General features: G+C 38.6%; 1 protein-coding gene across 1 annotated transcript; it reads right to left on the bottom strand.

Annotated features, from left to right (window-relative positions):
• Positions 1–9105: 9105 nt before the first annotated feature.
• Positions 9106–16748, bottom strand: GKN2 (gastrokine 2). Its single transcript, XM_056129836.1, has 6 exons — positions 16737–16748; positions 13886–13939; positions 13347–13481; positions 11714–11824; positions 10657–10819; positions 9106–9188 (listed from the first exon to the last, which is right to left on the bottom strand). Exons 1-6 carry the CDS (start codon positions 16746–16748, stop codon positions 9106–9108), a joined length of 558 nt encoding a protein of 185 aa, XP_055985811.1.
• Positions 16749–17130: the final 382 nt, after the last annotated feature.

Below are 17130 nucleotides of genomic sequence, written 5' to 3'. Positions count from 1 at the left end.
ATGCTTCACCAAGAATACTCTATCCAGCTAAATTCTCACTCAAACTCGAAGGAACAGTACACTATTTTCTAGATAAACAGCAGCTCAGGAACTTCATAGACTCAAAACCAAACCTAAAACAAGGCTTAAAGGGGCTACTATAAGACAAGACAAACCCTACAAGCACAACACACCCTTATAGAAAGATGACACAAAACCCCATAACAATAATCTCTCTCAACGTCAACGGTCTAAATTCACCAATTAGGAGACACAGAGTGGCAAAATGGATTCAGAAACAGAACCCAACATTCTGCTGCCTACAAGAAACTCATGTCAACAGTTAGAGCAAACACAGACTCAAAGTGAAAGGATGGAAAACAATCCTGCAAGGAAACAGCTCCCTCAAAAAAGCTGGGGTGGCCATAGTATCCGACAACGTTAACTTTAGGTTGAAAAAGATTAGAAGGGACAGTGAAGGCTATTTTCTCTTCATCAAGGGATACCTACAACAGGAAGAAATCACACTCTTTAAATGTATACGCACCTAATGAGGTAAATATTTAAAACAACTGCTAACAGATTTTAAGGAGGACGTTGCTAGCAACACAATAGTAGCTGGAGACTTCAACATCGCCTTATCACCTCTGGATAGATCAACAAGAACAAAACTCAGCAAGGAAACATTGGCTTTGAAAGAAGAAATAGAAGAGAAAGGGCTTATAGACCTATACAGGGCTTTGCACCCCCAAAAGAAAGAAAACACATTCTTCTTCAGTGCGCATGGAACATTTTCCAAAATAGACCATGTCCTAGGCCACAGAACATACTTCTATAGAATCGGGAAGATAGAAATAGTATCAACAATCTTTTCAGACCATGATGCACTGAGAATAGAAGTGAATCACACACAGACACGGAGAACCAAATCAAACACCTGGAAATCAAACAGCTCAATGCGGAACAACGAGTGGATCAGGAAGGAAGTCAAGGATGAAATCAAAAGATACTTAGAAACAAATGAGAACTAAGACACAAGCTACCAGAACTTATGGGATGCAGCTAAAGCCGTATTAAGGGGAAAATTTATAGCTCTGCAAGCATATCTCAGGATGGAAGAAAGGATGTACATAAACAACTTGACTTCACAGCTCAAGTTCTTAGAAAAGGATCAACAGAAGGACCCCAAATCAGGCAGAAGGAAAGAGATCATAAAAATTAGAGCAGAAATCAACGACATGGAAACCAAAGAAACAATCCAAAGGATCAATGAAACCAAGAGCTGGTTCTTCGAGAAAATAAATAATATAGATAAACCACTAGCAACACTCACAAAGAAACAGAGAGAGAACCCTAATAAATAGAATCAGAAATAAGAATGGGGATATCACAACAGAAACCAAAGAAATTCAAAGATCATCAGAGACTACTTTGAAGGTCTGTATGCCACGAAACAAGAGAACCTAGAAGAAATGGATAAATTCCTGGTTTCCTATAATCTCCTTAAGCTGAATCAAGAAGATATAGAGTACCTGAATAGACCTATTAACATCAAGGAAATTGAAACTGTAATCAAAAATGTTCCCAAAAACAAAAGCCCAGGTCCAGATAGATTCACTAGCAAATTTTTCCATTTAAAGAGGACCTATTGCCAGTTCTTCTCAAGCTTTTCCAGGAAATTAAAAAACAGAAACTCTCCAAACAGTTTCTATGAAGCCTACATCTCTCTAATACCAAAAGGAAACAAAGACACCACAAGAAAAGAAAACTACAGGCCGATATCCCTGATGAACATGAATGAGAAGATTCTCAACAAAATACTAGCAAATAGAATTCAACAACTCATCAGAAAGATCATACACCATGACCAAGTGGGATTCATCCCGGGAATGTAAGGATGGTTTAACATTCAGAAATCAATCACCATAATCCATCATATCAATAAAAGAAAAGATAAAAATCATATGATCATATCACTAGATGCAGAGAAAGCATTTAACAAGATCCAGCATCCGTTTATGATGAAAACCCATGGCAAAATGGGGATAGAGAGGACTTTCCTCAACATAGTTAAAGCCATCTACCACAAGATTACAGCAAGCAACATCTGCAATGGGGAAAAAACTGAGAGCCTTCCCCTAAGATCAGGGACCAGACAAGGATGCCCACTCTCTCCACTACTGTTCAATATAATACTGGAAGTACTTGCAATAGCGATTAGGCAAGAAAAAGATATTAAGGGCATCCAGGTAGGGAAGGAAGAAATCAAGCTCTCACTATTTGCAGATGATATGATACTATACTTAGAAAACCCTAAAACCTCTACTAAGAAACTCCTAGAAACAAAAGACTTGTATAGTAAACTTGCAGGCTATAAAATCAATACCCAAAAGTCCATGCTTTCCTACACGTAAATAGTGAAAGAGAAGAAAGTGACATGAAGAAAACAATCCCATTCACAGTTGTGCCTCAGAAAATCAAGTACCTAGGAATCAGCTTAACTAAGGAAATAAAGGACCTGTACAAAGACAACTACAAAATGCTACTTCAGGAAATAAAGGAGGATACGAGGAAATGGAAAAATATCCCCTGTTCATGGATCGGGAGAATTAACGTGGTTAAAATGGCAATACTTCCCAGAGCACTGTACAAATTCCATGCGCTCCCTGTTACAATACCTATGACATTCTTCAAAGAAACTCCTGAAATTTATATGGAACAATAAGCCCCCAAGAACAGCTAATGCAATTCTTGGGAAAAAGAAAATGGGAGGAATCAACCTCCCTAACTTCAAACTCTACTAAAAAGCAGTAATAATTAAAACAGAATGGTACTGGAACAAAGGCAGAGCTGTAGACCAATGGAACAGGGTTGAATATACTGACATCTCCTCCCAAGCATAGGATCATCTAATCTTTGATAAGGGGGCAAGAAAAGTGAAGTGGAGCAAGGAAAGCCTCTTTAACAAATTGTGCTGGCAAAACTGGACGGCTACATGCAAAAAAGTGGGCTCAGATCTCTGCCTAATGCCATGTACTAAAGATCAAAATGGATTAAAGACCTCAACATCAGACTGTAATCCATAAAGTTCCTTGAAGATAAAGTTGGCAAAAACCCTCCATGATTTTGAAGCTAATGGTATTTTCATAGATATCATGCCACTGGCCAGCAAGTGAAAACAGAGATAGACAAATGGAACTATCTTAAACTAAGAAGCTTCTGCAACTCAAAAGAAACAGTGACCAAAATACAGACAGTCTACAGAATGGGAAAGGATATTCGCCGAATATACATCCGACAAGGGGTTGATACCAAGGATATACAAGGTACTGGTTGATCTCCACAAGAAGAAAACTTCCAACCCCATCAAAAAATGGGGCAATGAAATGAACAGAAACTTTCTCAAAGAAGAAATCCGAATGGCTAAAAGGCACATGAGAAAATGCTCTACATCATTAATCATCAGGGAGATGCAGATCAAAACAACAATGAGATATCATTTCACACCACAGAGACTGGCCCACATCCAAAAGAACAAAAGCAACTGGTGCTGGCACAGATGTGGCGAGAAAGGGACCCTCCTTCACTGCTGGTGGAAATGCCGACTGGTTCAGCCCTTCTGGAAAACAGTATGGACGATTCTCAAAAAATTAGAAATGGAGCTCCCATTTGACCCAGCAATACCACTCCTGGGAATATATCCCAGAGAGGCAAAAAAAGTATAGTCGAAGTGACAACTGCACTTGTTTTTCATTGCAGCACTCTTTACAATAGCCAGAATCTGGAAAAAACCTGAGTGCCCGAGAACAGATGACAGGTTAAAGAAACTTCGGTACATTTACACAATGAAGTACTATGTAGCTGTTAGAAAAGATGAAGTCATGAAATTTACATACAAGTGGTACTACATGGAAAGTATCATGTTAAGCAAAATGAGTCAGAAAGAGAGGGATAGGCATAGAAAAATTGCATACATCTGGGGAACATAAAGTAACAAACTAGGAGACTAACACCCAAGAGTGGCCGAGATTATTACCAGGAATTTTGCTCCATGGCTTGGAGGCCAGCCACACATGCTAGGGGAAAACGGAGCTCAGATAGAGAAGGGAGCACCAAATAAAGGGTGTTGGGAGGATCCTCCCAGGATGGGAGAAGCAAGCTGAAAGTAGACTATAGATCAAACATAATTGCCACTCAATGCCTCTTTTGCGAACCACAACACCCAAAAGGAGAGAGAGAGAGAACAAAAGGGAATGCCCTGCCACAGAGGCAGGGTGGGATGAGGGGGATGAGGGGTGGGAGAGATACTGGGACCTGTGGTCGTGGAAAATGGGCACTGGTAAAGGGATGGGTACTTGATCATTGTACAACTGAAACCCAAGCACAAAAATTTGTAAGTCTACAACTGTACCTCATGGTGTTTCACTAATAAAAATTTTTAAAAAACTCAGGAAAAATATTAATGAGCAGGATGGGTTATTTCTCATATTTTTAAAGATAAAATGAACCAAAAATAAATGAGATATGAGCTCTTTTCTCTGGAAAGAAAGATGGCGGCCGCATGGGAGCCTTGTGGAGAGTAGGTCTGAGCCGGGGGTGGGGGCGCGACTGAAACTTCATGGGACCGGGGGGCGTTCCAGCCCGTCCTTCACGCCCTACCGAGGTCACCAGTTGCCCCCTATGAGCAGCTCTCCGGCACGGCCACGGCCCCAGAAGCACAAGGACTTAATGCAGAAAACCAGCAGCTTGGAGCAGAAAAGCTAACAGACTATGCGTTAATCCACGCCATCTTGCCTTCCCGGAGGGGAAAGGGTGTTGCTCCATTCGCCCTCTCCTCTCTGGAAAGAAAGATGGCGGCCGCATGGGAGCCTTGTGGAGAGCAGGTCTGAGCCGGGGGTGGGGGCGTGACTGAAACTTCATGGGAGAGGGGAGGTTGGGGGGGGGGGCGTTCCGGCTCATCATTCACGCCCTACCGAGGTCACCAATTGCCCCCCACAAGCGGCTCTCCAGCACGGCCAAGGCCCCAGAAGCACAGAAACCAATCTCTTAATTATCTGACTCTCAGTAGAAATACTTCCAGGGTTAATAAATAAAATAGCACAAATCCAAAACTGCGCGGTCACTATCACGGCCGCGCGACATCATTTAATTCTTGAACCCAGCTGTAGAAAGCAAATCATTTCACAATGCTTTTTCAGCATGGCTGATTTGGGGGGCGGTAAAGTCTAAATAATAATGGTGCAACTTTTATCGAAACAATGAAGCTAGTCAAAGTAGATAGAGTGTTAACTAGAATTCATCTGCCCCACAGGCATTGGCGGGGGGAGGTGGAGGTGGGGATTTATTGGGGTCCTTCGTGGTGAAAAATAACTATTGGTAAAGGGAAATGTGATTGATATTTGCATGACTGAGACCTAAACCTGAAAGCTTTGTAACCTTTCCCACAGCGATTCAATAAGTAAATTAAAAATAAATAAATAAATAAATGAGATATGAAAAATGAATTAGGAAGTTTGGGAAATGATTCAAACGAAGGATAGAGAAACAGTATCTTTTTGCTTTGTGATTCACTCCTGGCAATGCTTAGGGCTTAGTCCTAGCTCTGGGGTCAGTAATCACTTTTGACAGAGCTCAAGGAATCATATGTGATGCCAGAAATCAAACTGTGGTAAGCTGCTGGCAAGACAAGTGTTTTAATCCCCGTACTATCTCACAGATCCAAGAAACAAGATACATATTTTTTTTAATAAAGAAACTCTCCTGGATCTGACTTCATTAGGAAAGGTGACAGAAGAAGAGTGGTTATTCCACAAAAAGAAGAGAGTGGAGAACTCATTTAAAGAAAGTAGCTGATTTCTTTTTAAGCCTGGGGACAGAATGGAATATGCAAGTTCAGGGAGCTAACAGAACACCCAATTACCTAACTGCCATAAAAGACCTACACCAGGACACATAATGACAAAATTTTCCAAAGTCAGTAATAAAGAAAAAATTATAAAGGTTGCTGGTGTTGGTGGTAGGGGAGACTCGTGTTACCTGTCAAGGCACTCCTGTCAGGATATCTGCAGATTTCTCAGCAGAAATTCTAAGAGTCAGACGAGGGTGGAATGAAATATTCAAAATACTCAAGGAAAGCTATCTTGGACAAACAGAAATAAAAACAGAGTTGGTATTTTGTCATTCAAGTTCTTAAGAAAGAGGTTTCTTTCAAAGGTAATTTCATGGGTCTCAGGCTGCTTACAGATTCCCTCTGGACACCTCAGCTGCTGCTTTAAAATGTTGATCATTTTAAAGATCAGATCAGATCAGATCAGATCTTATGGCATCTGCAGTGTTAGCTGCTATCAAGCAAGAAAAGGTAGGAAAGAGGAACTAAAAGTTCTGCTCTAGAAATGGAAGCTACATCATACAATTAAGTGAGCACAGCACAGCTGTAAAACGTGAAGGTCTACTCCCCTCCTACAATACTTAGCCTTGCTTAGCCATGCTTAGCATCAGCACAGCCATTTCAGAAAAGCACAGATTTTACCAGTAACCATCAGTTGAACACCCATTTGTAGGAATCAGCCAAAAAGGCAGAACTACTCCCAGATTTTTGGGAGGATCCTCCAAAAAAAGCAGAACTACTTCTGCATGACATCAGTAGATATAACCACTGGCCCAATCAAGGAAAAGGTCACAAGGGAGTGGGACAAGATGGTCAGAAAATCCCCTTGCATTTTTAGAGTATTAAAGGATGCTGGAAAAAAGTGGAGGGGTCGCTTTCCTACTAGAGGGAATGGCCCTGACCAGTCAGCTTTCTAAACTCCATACTTGGTTGGCTTGTGCTAAATAAACTCTTATACTGCAGAGTTCATTGCTTTGTGTGGTCTTTCGGACACTGGACCCTAACAGTAAACAGTAAATTCCAAAGGCGGGGGTCAGTTATAATTCACTCACCTCCCCCACCACCACCACCACCACCACCAGTGCTGGTTCACTGTGACCAGACAGACAGTACAGGAGTTAAGGTGGTCAGCAAGTGGCCAGAGAGAGTACAGGGGTTAAGGTTCTTGTCTTGCATGTGACCAACTCCAATTCAATTCTTGGCATCGCAGATGGGTATGGCACTATTGAGTATGGCACAAACAAAACAAAACAAAATAAAAATTCAAGTAAGTGATTCAGTTAAGGCCTTTGACAGAGATTCAAAATTTTTAAATAATTCACAATTAGAATTAAAAGTTTTCCTTTTCCCTCTGATGTTTAAGCTAATAAGATGAGGACTAAATGGTATTGATCTATCTTCATGGAGGAAGTCAATGTAAGATTAGAACTTTAGAAGCTGACATACAGGGAAAAGGAGAGTTGAGACATGGAGGTAGGGGTGGAGAGCACAGTAAACACCCAGTTCTAGCCACTTCACAGCAGAAAATTCCTAATTTTTGTTGTCAGTTGAGATGATAAATGCAATCATTCTTTGTTCAATTAATTTAATTTGGATTGCATCACTTAAAGAAACCATAGTCCCTTCTGGTACACTCCCATTCATTTAGCATCATGTTATATATGCTCTACTCTTGCTATTGTAGCACTATAGCACTAGCACTTTCCTTCCATTATTCATCGATTTGCTCGAGTGGGCGCCAGTAACGTCTCCATTGTGAGACTTGTTGTTACTGTTTTTGGCATATCGTATATGTCACGGGTAGCTGGCTAGGCTCTGCCGAGCGGGCAGGATACTCTCAGTAGCTTGCCAGGTTCCCCGAGAGGGATGGAGAAATCGAACCCGGGTCGGCCACACGCAAGGCAAATACCCTACCCACTGTGATATAAAACCCTCTCTTTCTTAACAAAAAATTCACTTTCTTGGATATTATAGTTTTCTTTTAGGGAGGTTAGGGATAGCAGCTTCCTGTTAGAGAGGAATAGAGAGGATAGAGACCTTCCTCTTTCACTGGTTCCTTTTTGTTCATCTTTGCACTTAACTTTGACCCAATAGAGCAGCCTATATGAAAACCAATTATATGTTCTACTGATCCATTAACTTCCTCACTTCATGAGTTTAATTGAAATATTATAATTAAATATTAAAATTAATGCTATATGTATATGTGTGCATATATATGTCTGTATATATATATATATATATATATATATATATATATATAATGTCATTCCCAGTCAGATTGCTACTCTTGCCCTTGTTTCTAGTTTAATACATTTCACTGGGGTGATGAGGATTCCCGCTATCACTCTCATAACTCAGAGGCAAAATATAGCATAATAATATGTATTAAGATTGAGTCTCCTAGTTTGAAGAACTATAACTAATCCTAAAGGCATGCTCATGAACGGCCCTCTAGGCTGCTTGTCAGACAAGAGTGTAATTCATTGGTGCACTGTTCTGTGGCACTGTCCTCCCATTGTTCATCGATTTGCTCCAGCGGGCCCAGTAACGTCTCCATTGTGAGACTTGTTACTGTGTTTGGCATATCAAATACATCACGGGTAGCTTGCCAGGCTTTGCCGTGCAGGTGAGATACTCTTGGTAGCTTGCCGGGCTCTCCAAGAGGGGCAGAGGAATCGAACTCGGGTTGGCCAGGCCGGCCGCGTGCAAGGCAAATGCCCTACCGCTGTGCTATAACTCCAGCCCTATAGGTCTATTCTAGATAGAACTATTGGTTCATTCACTGGTGCAGTGAAAAAAAGATTTAAAGGTTTTTCCAATCCCACCTGGAACCCACCCCCGGATAGAGATAAAATTGCCCTTCCACCGAGGTTGCCCCGATGTGCTTGATGGACAGGTTAATAACTGGTCTCATGGGCAGATATGAGAATTTAAACCTTTCCACTGCTGACCGACCTGTATGTGACCTAACTGTATGAACTGGGATTTCACAATTTATGATTTAAAATCCTTGTGTTTCTTTTTGTTCTGTATATATATTGATATAAAAGTCGTTTGGCTTCCTTTGACATTGCACAACAAAAAAAAGCAAATACTCAGATACCTGTAAATATAGCGTTTATGTTTTACTATTGAAACTTAAAATTAGTTGGGACATTGAGAAAGAATTTAATTTGGCTGCTGGCTAGAAACCAAGGGTATATTTCTTTGTAAAGATGAAACAGGGAGGCTGATATTTAAATGCGAATGTCTGCACAGACAGAAATTCCAAGGATGCCCAGAAGCCCAGCCTTTGCACAAGCTCCAGCGCCAGCAGTATCTGAAAAGGTAAAAACAATTGAAAGAAAGAGCATTAAGAAACATATTTCTAGAATGCAGAAAACCGAAGTCTTCTTTTTTGTAAATCTCTTGAGTAGGTGTTGTTAGATGCACTTGTATTTTAAAGGATAATAATGTGGCAGCTTAAATGAGATTTAAACAATTTCTGAATAAGCTAATAAAGTCTAGATTGAAATTGACATTCTGTGCTCATGACATGTCAATGTGTCTTTCTTAAAAGTACTCACAATCTTACTAAAGGAGAGTGTGTTAAAATATTTTCCTGCGTGGCAAAAGTGCAGTACATGCTGTTTATCTCTTCCTCTGACTCTCTGGGGCATTTTTGTTGTATTCATTATTAGTGGTGTGACTTTTCTTCCACTCTCCCATATTTAAAAATTTGATGTAAAATTATTGACTGTGACTGTAGAAACATATACCATCTACAAGAAGCAGGGTTTGGTTTGATGGTTGTTTTTGTTTTCTTTTGTTTTGTTTTTTTATCTCTGTCAATCAGTAACATTTGTTTATTTCTCTTGGGCCTATTCTAGCCAATATTTGAAAAAATTTTAACTTCACTGAGAAATAACTGGAAAATATGCTTTTTTATAAAGTATACAAGGTGATGTACAAGGTGATTTGAGTGATAGAACATTTGTAGGATTAGGACCATAACACATCCAACATCTCAGTAGGACCATAAGTAATTTTTGTGTGAAAAAAAATGCTTAATATCTATCAGCAACTTCCAAGTATATAATGCCATATAATTAACTGTGGTCTCCATTCTATAATTAGATACTCAAAACATGATCTTGACATTATTGAAATGTGAGTCCTTTGGTCTACATCACCTCATTTCCTCCTCCTTTCTTCCATCTCCTTCCCACTACAAATCTATCACCCAAGAATATTTCATAATTGTTTCCTTTTTATCGTTCCTAAAAAGATAATATTTTCATAATATCTCCCCTCCCTTCTTTTGGTTTTTGTGCCATCCCCAGTGTTGCTCAGTGCTTACTCCTAGCTCTGCACTCAGGGGTCACTGATGGCAAGCTCAGGTGACCATGTGGGGTGCCAGGGATCAATCCTGCGTCAGTCACATGCAAAGTAAACATCCTATGCTATACTATCTCTTTGACCCCAAGACTATTTTTCTCCTGTCCAAAGTTCTTAGATGTAAAAGAAGAAGAGAACACTCAATAATTTTCTCTTGGCACCATTTTTTATTCTTTCCTCTGTATTAGCTCATAAACCTCTCCAATAGATTGCATGTTCTCTGGAAGCAGATTTTACTCATTTCTGCATCTTCCTAGTGTTTACACAATGTTCACATGTGGTAGGTAGTTTCATTCCCAAATGAACCACTTTTCATGCTTATTTGTACTTCACACAATAGCAAGCAAAGTGTCTGATCTGTAGGAGCTTTCAAAAAACACTGTATAAAAGAATATTGTATTAGTACTCACGTGACGTGGGCTTTTCAACCACTTCTCCTTTGTAAAGGGGCATGTCCTTGCAGAGCTGTTTAATGGGAGACCCAAACAGGAACCAGTCGACGTTTGTGATCAGAGACTGCAGAGGATTGTACTTGACCCAGGTGTATTTGTCAGAGAACATAGTTTTCAGAGTCTAAAAATGTATAATAGTATGGAAGAGGGTGGTAAACTAAAGTGAGAAAAATCTGGCATGCCATTTTCTAATTTGTGTCTTTTGTTCTCTTTGAGATTATTAAATAGAGGGTGATCCTGGATCTCAAGAGATCACCTCTGTTCTGACATTCAGTTTTCAGAGAAGCCTCATTATTATAACCTTTTGTTACTGGTGGCAGTGAAAGGCAAAGAGAGGATGGTCTCACATCAAAGCTGGTCCATACTGGAAGTCATGGAAGGGGATCACAGCCAGGCTCTAGCCTTTTGCGGTATTTGTTAGTCTCACTTTCTATTTTGGATTGATTAAATATAATAATGTTGCTCATTTTTCTGTCAATCACAAACTTTTAATATGAGAAGAAAGACTGTATAATACTTTTATAAAAATATAATGGAATTTATTATGTTTTTATATTGGGGGCTAGCACAGCGGTAGAGTGTTTGCCTTGTGCGCAACCCGCCCGGCTGAGCCAGGTTCGATTCCTCCGCCCCTCTCGGAGAGCCTGGCAAGCTACCGAGAGTATCTCGCCCACAAGGCAAAGACTGGCAAGCTCCCCGTGACGAATTCAATATGCCAAACACAGTAACAACAAGTCTCACGATGGAGACGTTACTGGGCCCGCTCGAACAAATCAATGAACAACGAGAGAACCGTGACCATTGGGGGCTATAGGATAAAAATCAAATTAATAGTTGTACTCCTGCACCCAAAAGCAATGAAAGTAAAAAAAAAAAAAAAGGAGACTTTTGCAAGTGGCATATATCCCTTCCATAGTAATTTGTAATGCTCTGAACTCCTTTCTCACTCTCTCCTAGTTCCCCTCTGGCCAACTTTCTTTGGTTCAAGAATAAAGCATATCTATGCCAGAAATACCTTGTTTTCGTAGATATACCGTTTGAGCTGGTCCAGTGCAGGGATGCTTTTGTGGTTCATTTTCATGATGTAGCAGGCTCTTCGAGAGAGCATCCTGGTTGCAATGTAGCTCTGAGGTAGCAAAAGAACAGTTACTGCTCACTAAAGGTTCTTAGGTTCTAAATTTGTTGAGATTGTCATCTTAGCCTTGAAGGAAAGTTTTATGTATGCAGAGTGAGTGCATATGACTTCTTTCCAATCTGCAATAAATAGATGCTAACTCTTTACTTTCTTTTTCTTGTTATTTCAAATTTTTCACTTATCTCTTTGAAATTGTGAAAATCCATGCTATGCAAGCCTTTTTTTCATGTTATGAGATCTAAATCTGCCCCTTGGGCATGGTAAACATATTAAAATGTGTTCTTATCCCCCACCCCCAACACACACACACACACACACACACACACACACACAGGTTGTTGTTGTTTTTTTAACTATCATCTCCTTTACCATCTTCTTTCTATTCTTTGTCCACTTCAAAACCAACTAGCTGACTGGAGAATAAGTAGAAAAAATTAGGACCAAAGAATAATAGATGGTGGAGAACTTGTAGTAAGAGGTAGCCTGATGAACTATTTTTCATCAGAGCGAAATTTTCTTTCAAAAAGGAACTTTTAGATTTCTACTTCCTGTTTTTAATTCTTGCAAATTATTAGTTCATATAATTCAAAATTGGAATGAGTCCAAACCTGGTAACCAAGAAGCCTAAACCATATTCTTATCAATATATATTTTAAAGAAAGTTTTGGAATTTCCCTGACATCTGCTGCAAAACAATTTCATTAAGGCTTCCTTTGAAACAGTTTATTTCAAAGACCCTACATTTCTAAATAGTCCCTGGAACATCCAACAACAATGAAGAGGGAGAATATATGGACATTTTTGCAAGAAAAGAAAAATACAAACATGTTCAGACATCCAGTGAGATGAACTACAATCTACTTAAAGCCTCTATATGTTGTTTAGTGTCTAGGTAAAAGCAATTTCTTAATTAGTGTTAGAGAACAAATGAGAAAAAATAATGGTATAAATGATTAAGTTACTGAGTAATCTTTCTGATAAGTTTCTGAGACAAATTGTTAATGATTACAACTGAAATAAAATAATCTGATGATTTTTTAGTTAAGATAGATTTCTTCTTAGAAAAGCTTGATAGACTGTATAACCTACATACATAGTTAATTGAGTATAGTTTTAGATATCGTCCACTTTTTTTCTGTCCTCTGTCTTTAAATTGTTTCACTTTTTTTTTTTATTGGGCCTTTTGTTTTAGAATTCCTTTAATACCATTTCTGAGAATTTGTGCTAGGCATTGCTTTTGGCTTTGGTGATTCTTACAGACACTTTCTCATCCTAGAATGAGACAATAACATCACAATTCCAATTACTACCAGGAAGTATCAAGTAAGCCTGCACTTCCTGTCATAGTTTTAATTTTTTAATCTTTTTACTTAGATATTGAGGGAAAGCAGAGCAATAAAATTTCAAAAGAATCACATTTAGATCTTGAAATTCAAATATGTATTCTATGGCTACCTCTTTGCCCTTGAAAAGATCAGTTTTGAAGATGTAAAATAATTTCTTCATTGCTTACATGCTTGTAGTCAAAAATTGTAGTAGAGGAGCAGGATCCTGAATGGACATTAACAACAGCGATGTTTTTTTCATTGTCAATTGTCATTGTTTGCTGAACATAGCCATTATTGGTAGGACTCATGATATTAAAAACCTAGATTGAAAACAAAGATATAATAGTTTTCCAAGAAGTTAAAGGCACTTAAAAGTAACCTCCAACCCCAGTCAAAATAAAATTTTCTCTCTGCTATGAGCAATTGAAGTCAGAAATCTCCTCATTGGGATTCTTAGACAAAAAAAAAGTTAAAACAAAAATAAAACTTTAAAATTCTTTACAAGTGTACTACTATATCACAAATAAAAGAAGTAATGAAATTGCAGGATCAATTAGATTGACCACATTTTAAAGCAATAGGCTCCATTTTAAAGAATTGCAGTTGGAAAGACACAATCAACTTCAATGTTTCTTTTGATAAAACCATCCCATGTTTCCAAATCAGTTTGCATTTTCTTCTCCCAATATTTTCAAGATATGAAGTCCTTAATAAATAAACTCACATCATATCCATGAGATTGTGTACCAAAGATGGCCAGCACCACAAGAAATGCTACCTGAAAAAACAGATAAGAAACTTTCATTCCTTGAGTCATTGAATGTCACATGGATCTTCAATTAAAGATCATAGACATGAGGATCACTTAATACAGTAAGCCCAACTACTTCCAAATAGTATAATCAGGACTGCTGGAGAGTAGTCCTGATTGTCAACAGTCTGTTTTCAAAGCACTAAATACATGTTCATTTCTTATTATCTCATTCTTACTTTGGACAACCTGGCAGGCTACCGAATGTAACCTGTCCACACGGCAGAGTCTGGCAAACTCCCTGTGGCGAACCCAATATGCCAAATACCAGTAACAATGATGGGTCTCATTCTCCTAACCCCGAAAGACCCTTGAATATGGCACTTTTTAAAATCTCAGGGCTAGGACGAAGGAGACATTACTGGGACCTGCTCAAAGCAATCAACGAACAACAGGATGATCGTGATCATGATTTATTTATTATTGAGTTCATGCTATCCCCAACCTTTCCCAATACCATAGCCTTCTATATAGTGTTCATATGCCAGAAAACTTTGAAACAACAGAACAAAAAGCAAGTATTTACTTCACTATGTACTATGGTTTAAGGCCTGGAGAGAGAGAGAGAGAGAGATGCAGGTGGTGGTGGGTGGCAGGGAATGAGAGGGGACATTGGTGGTGGTGTGGGAGGGTGTTGGAACATTGTATGATTGAAACCCAATCATGAACAACTTTGTAACTATGTATCTCACTGTGATTCAATTAAAAAATAAATTAAAAATTTTTAGATATTTCACTATGGTTACACCTGTGTAAGATTAACACTAACCCTGGATTACAGAGGTAAAGTTGTATCCTCAAATCAAAAGAAAAACTTTTGTTTAACTCTATGAGACTAGAAAATAAAACAGACTTAAAATGAACTCTTGGGAATAGATACATTTCTAAGGGAAACATCGATACCATGCTTAGGGATATGATTCACCTTTAAGGCTTAAATGAAGGAAAACCTTCATACTTTCCCACAACCCATGTCTCAGTGATACCATCGGACTAGTATTGGACCAGCTAGAACATTGACAGTGAGGCAGTTTTGACATTTTTCTGTAGTGTTCTAAGTGTCAGATCATTTATGTATATATGGTTATGAGTTTTCTTTTGAAAAGAAAAAGTTCACTACAGTGAACTACATAATCATTGAGAACTGTTGTTGGAGGGAAAGAGTAGGTATTTTTAAGAATTGTCAGTGGGACTTTTCCACTTCTCTTTCCATTCCTCCCATAATAATTGCTTTTTGGCAAGTAGGGATGGAGTATCAAGCAAAGATCTCTGTGCAGATTTCCAACCTGCCTTCTTGCATAGGAACACATCTTTTCTGACTCTCGAACAGTTTTCACATTACCTATCTATTCTGTTTAATGAGTCTAATAGGTTTGAATAGGGATTTGGAGGACTGACAACCTTACTGGTACAATTAAAGAGAATCCAGGGAGTGTCCAGCAACCCAGGAACCATCACCAACACCGTGTTAATACTCCAGAGGTAAGTGGTTTAGGTTTAGGAAAATCAAGAGACTGCTAGTAGATGTAGCTTTTTAATCTGACCATGTTTAACATCCTAGGAGGAGGGTGTTATCAGTTTGCCTTCTTTTTCAGTTGATGGAAAAGAAGAGACAAAGATTCAGAATAGAATTTCCATTCTGGGTTAAGAACACAGTCCAGTCGTGTTATCAGTTTGCCTTCTTTTTCAGTTGATGGAAAAGAAGAGACAAAGATTCAGAATAGAATTTCCATTCTGGGTTAAGAACACAGTCCAGTCTGCATGGAGCACTACACTGTGAAATATGAGAAGCTGAGGTCAGGGAAGGAATAGGATATTTTTCCCTGAGGAAGAATATAGAAAAGATGAGTTATTACACATTCATCCAGCTGCTTAAATTTTGACAAGATTGCTTCTATAACTGTGAAAGGCAAGTGTTAAGCCTATATCACATATTTACTGACTCAGGAAAATTATATTCCTTTGTGCTTCACATTATTCTGAAGAATGGGGAGAAACTTTTCCACTCTTAGTAATTGAAGTTGGGCTGGAGCTATAGCACAGCGCGTAGGGCGTTTGCCTTGCATGTAGCCCACTTGACCTACCCGAGTTCGATTCCTCCACCCCCTCCAAGAGCCCAACAGCTACTGAGAGAATCTTGCCCTCATGGCAAAGTCTGGAAAGCTACACATGACATACTCAATATGCCAAACACAGTAACAACAAGTCTTACGATGGAGATGTTACTGGGCCCTCTCGAGCAAATTGAACAACCGGAAGACAGTGCTACAGTAATTGAAGTGAATAGATAAAATTATTCATGCAAAATATTTAGTATTGGATCTAATATGCAATTAGTTTACCATTATTAGTAGTATTACTAATCACTTTATTTTAAAATTACTTCTCTTTTAGATAGCAAATCAATTGTCCTAAAATACACAAATTCTTCCAAAACTTATGATTACTTATTACAAGTTTAAATCACTTAAGTTAAATTTTCTAGGTTTAATTATGTTTCTCATAAATATCTTTAAAAATAGACAATGGGCAAATAAATATCTAACTTAATATTCAGCACCATTTCTGCTAAAGACATAATTAGTTCAATCACAGAATTAATTAAATCTAATTAGTTTTTTAAATTAACACAATTAACACAAAACTAATTAAATCTAAGAAGCACACAATGTTTTTCTGAGACCTAAAATCCAAAGCATATAGAATATAAACATTCTCTGCAAGCAAGTCACAAGAGTATAAAGAAGCAGTAAGAAATACTCACAAGGATTTTCATTTTGCCTGAGGGAAAGAAGGTGCTGGAGCAAGTGAGGTTGCCCAGCACAGGTTTTATCCTTTATATTGGCTTTGAGGTGGGGAAATCTCTTTCCACAATGATCACCTTGGTAAAGGCTATGTTCATATCTTGGACACACCCCCCAGGAAACTCCTTTATCAGCATTAAGACCTAACCATATAACACTGTATCAGTGAAGTTCATTAGTCAGTAGCGAAAATTCACCTCTTGGTCACTCTGTAAATGTTTTCTGCTTATCTGTTCTACATTGCACTTGAGATTTCAACTTCCACCCTTTAAAAATATTACAAGACGCTTGTTATACAAAAACACCTTGTAGATATATAGGACATATTTCTAATATCTCCTATTGATGTGAAAT

This window comes from Sorex fumeus, unplaced genomic scaffold (assembly GCF_029834395.1).
Source record: "Sorex fumeus unplaced genomic scaffold, SorFum_2.1 ptg000006l, whole genome shotgun sequence".
Classification (NCBI taxonomy): Eukaryota; Metazoa; Chordata; class Mammalia; order Eulipotyphla; family Soricidae; genus Sorex; species Sorex fumeus.
The sequence above is the reverse complement of the archived record's forward strand: the minus strand, read 5'-3'. Positions and strand labels throughout refer to the sequence as shown.